The 4,114-nt window shown below is 35.8% G+C and overlaps 1 protein-coding gene across 1 annotated transcript; it reads right to left on the bottom strand.

Moving 5' to 3' along the window:
- Positions 1–805: 805 nt before the first annotated feature.
- On the bottom strand, positions 806–3,408 carry LOC141429659 (uncharacterized). Its single transcript, XM_074090085.1, has one exon. The coding sequence runs from the start codon at positions 3,238–3,240 to the stop codon at positions 1,660–1,662; it is 1,581 nt and encodes a 526-aa protein (XP_073946186.1). The 5' UTR covers positions 3,241–3,408; the 3' UTR covers positions 806–1,659.
- Positions 3,409–4,114: the final 706 nt, after the last annotated feature.

Below are 4,114 nucleotides of genomic sequence, written 5' to 3'. Positions count from 1 at the left end.
ATGCCGAATTTATGTCCAGAAAACATGCTACTACCGATTTATTCTGAGAAAAAGCTAATAATATATCCGAAACCAGTAAACCAACGCAATCTGATGTGCTTTTATTTTTGCGGAAACCGAATTGGTTGTCCGGTAGAGTTTTTTTTGTTTCAAATAACCACTCTAGGCGGTTTTTAACCATATGTTCCAATATTTTAAGTAAAACGGTCGATAAAGCTATTGGCCGGAGTGAATTATGATCATTCCGGGTTTATTTGGTTTAGGTAATGGCAACACCAACTGTGTTTTCCATTCTGGAGGAATATTGCCTGAAATGAAAATGAAGTTAAGAAGGCTTAAGTAATAGGTTAGGATTTGGTCGCTGGAATTTGCTAAAAATGAATACGGAATGCCATCGCATCCCGGTGCAGAGTCAATTACATACGATAGTACACTTTTCAGCTCAGATAGTGAAAATAGACTGTTTAAATGTTGGCTATCGCTGTCGCAAGAAACTGACTCTATTTTCAATGGGATTGTTGTGACAAATGGAGGAGCGAGTTTATCTAAGAATTTTTCAACTACTGAAGGCTCTATTTTAGTTGCAGTGTTATCAACAAAAGCCCCTCTAAACATCCTTATTTTCCTCCAGATTTCAGAGGTGTGTGTATTAGGAGATAGGGAAGCGCAAAAATTTCTCCAGCTATCTACTTTCTTTTTCTTCAAAAGCTTTTAGTTTCTTTTATTATGGTCACTAAATCGTTGTAGTTTTCCTCGTTCATGTTAGCCCTATATCTTAACTCCATTTCTTTTCGCCTTTTTACAGCTGTACTGCATTCAGAATCCCACCATGGTGGACAGGGAATCCTAGCACCAGAAGATTTTTTAACTGGGAAAACTTCAGTTGCTGCTTCAGTCAGTAATTTGGCAAATGCATTGGAGGATTCTATAATTTGGCTAGGATGTCTTAAATCTGGCAAGATACTGAATTTATCGTCCAATTGTTTTTTAAAATCATCCCATTTATTTTTAATTATTACATGCTTTAACATAGAAGTCCTTTTTAAGAACGGTTTATTTTTGAAAGGGAATGAAACTATCACTGGAAAATGGTCACTGCCATAGGTACATGGAAGTACATCCCAAGACAATGTACTGGCGATTGAGGAACTACTTATTGATAAATCAATAGCACTTGTATTTTCATGTGGAGCTGTTTGGCGTGTGGGTGCACCAGTGTTCAGTATGCAGAGATTAAGAGAATCAACAATGTCTAAAATTTCATCACCAAAGTCACTTGAATCGCTACATCCCCATGCTTGATGATGACAATTAAAATCTCCTAGGATGACAAGAGGAGAAGGAAGTGAAACTAAGATGGATTTTATTTCCCTAAGTATAACTAATGATGGATGAGGAATATACAATGAAACTATACAGATATTATTTACAATTGCAGCAATTATAGAGAAATTGCTGCTATGGGATGGTATTGGATGATATGTAAAATGAAATGAATTTTTTACAAGAATAGCTACACCGCCATGTCCGTCTGACCTATCTTCACGGAGGCATGCATAGCCAGGAATTTTGAAACATGAGTCTGCTCTGAGCCATGTTTCACTTAATGCTATAAGAAAAGGATTTAGTTTATTTATTAAATATAGTAAATCTGATTTTTTATTCTTTATGCTGCGACAGTTCCACTGCAGAATGTGGCTGCTGTTGGCCATTATTGACATTTATAATATTTGAAATAAAACTAATTATATCTGCAACGTTGTTCGGTATTATGTTTGAAGAAGATAGTAATTTGATAAGCTCAAGGATGAGCTCACTAATGGAGGGTTGGTTGTTGTTGGGTTTTTCTTTCTGAATGGCAGTACCATTGCCAGATGTAGAAGGCATATCATATTCTTTAATGAGATCATTATGAGCACTTTTATCATAACCTTTTTGATATTTAGGTTTATCTCGAGGCTTGAGAAAAACTGTTTTTTTGTATGAATATGATGATGTTGGTGTGTTAGTCTGATGATTGGGCTGTTTAATTTGAGACTGATTAATTTGATGTGGTGGAGGAGATAATAGAACATCTGCATAAGGTTTGCTGACTGGATGATGCAGCTTTGATGCCTCAGCGTAAGACAAACAACTTTGTGCCATAGATAATTTAATATTTTTTTGTCTTTCAAATTCTGGACACTGTTTACTTATTGCAAAATGGTGTCCAGTACATAAAAAGCAAGAAACACAGTCCTCCTCAACATCACATGTAGACCCAGAGTGACCCTGGCCACACTTGTAGCAGCATGGTTTGGATCGGCATTGTGTTTTTGTGTGACCATATCGGCAACAATTGTAACATTGGATTGTTGGAAATATGTACAGATCTACGGGTAGAGCATTATAACAGATGAATATTCTTTTAGGCAAAACTTGACCATCAAATGTTAACACCACTGTTTGGGATGGTTTCCAAACTGCTGAACCATCTACTATTGTTTTGTAATTCAGTCTTCTTGCTTTAATTACTTTTCCTGTACCTAAAGGTACAGAAACGTTCAACAGGATCTCCTCTAGGGACCACTCAGCCGGAACACCCTTAACTATTCCCATTCTCATTACACTGAAGGATGGGATAAAAGCTTTATATTTATTATCAGTGAGGGTTTTATCATTCAAAAATTTGTTAGCATCGTCAAGATGAGAAAATGACAATGTGACTCTATTCCTCCCAATTCTTTTCACACTACCATTAATGATGTTCTTAAATGACTTTTTCTTTAAGAAATTTCCAAAGGAAATGGGATGAATAGAGGTACCGTCATTCGGTGCATCTTGCATTCTTTGTACATGCACTACAAATGGTGAGCAATCAGTATTTACATAAACTTTTCTGAATGTGTCTGTGGGCTGAGGTGGAGATGGAGAGTTCATATTTGTGGTAGAGTTGTTAATAGTTGTTGTAGGTATTGGTTGAATATCAACTTTGTTTACAGAATCATTAGTGCAATTACAATCATTTTCAGTCAAAATATAGTCCGGATTTTTATTTTTATTTCTGCGCCTTTTTTTATTGCAATGGCGGCATATTTTCCTTGACGGGCAAACTCGTTTTCTATTTTTATCCGATGTTACGGAACTATCTGTATGGTCAGTATCCATACCGTTATCTGGTTCTGGTTTATTAATTGAACTAATAGTTACGGTGTGATGAACCTGGGGGACACCGCCCCCAGGGTCATCGGGCTCCTCCATCGAAATATATTAAAAAACTTACCAAAAAAGAAGAAATGTACACAAATAAAGGTATTTACAATAAATAATTAAAAATATACACCGTATTTACACTACGCTGACCACTAATTAATATAAAAAATGAAGAGCTAGAAAAAACACGCGCGCTCAGTTCGAGATTTCCCGCCCTTTTTCCTAGGGAGTATGTATGACATAAGACATGATGAATGAGATAGCAGGAGCATTTAATTTTAAAAGCTTGAAATGAATGATATGTTCCACAATTGTTAATTTGGAGCTCACTTAAGGGGGTTGCTCTTCCATACAAACCTACGGACACCCCGATAGCTTCCACGGACATGTTTTCTTAGAGGATTTTTTGAGAATAGTAATTATGGATATGCTCTCAAGCAAAATCCAAAAAAAAAAAAGTAACTTATTGCATCAAAAGTGCAGCGTGATGCAGTAAATTTTGATGCATTTTACCATTGTATGAGTACAACTGACGTGTTCGCAGCGAACATGTAGTGACATTTATATGGGTGCGTGAGTCAATGTCACAAAATCAAACTATTGTAAATAGGTATCGACTATTTCGTGTGGTCACGTGACCATCACCTTGGCTCAGATAATACGACAACTAAATGAAGAAAGCATGAAATCACTGAGAGATCAAGTTCAAGTTTCTGAGTCTTAGTTTACTTTTTTGTTTTTAAATCTGTTATTTTCGGAAGTTGAAACGCCTAAAACTATTATTTCTGATTAATGCAAGGACACAAACTGTAAGTAAGACGAAAAAATAGGTAAGTTACTTTTAAAATTGTCATTTAAATAATAGTTATTTAAGTAACAGACCCAGTCCTCGGCAAAAATTATAACATTGCATACTTTACAT

Source organism: Choristoneura fumiferana, chromosome 7 (genome assembly GCF_025370935.1).
Source record: "Choristoneura fumiferana chromosome 7, NRCan_CFum_1, whole genome shotgun sequence".
Taxonomy (NCBI): domain Eukaryota; kingdom Metazoa; phylum Arthropoda; class Insecta; order Lepidoptera; family Tortricidae; genus Choristoneura; species Choristoneura fumiferana.
Note: the sequence above shows the minus strand (reverse complement) of the source record. Positions and strands in the feature narration are given on the sequence as shown.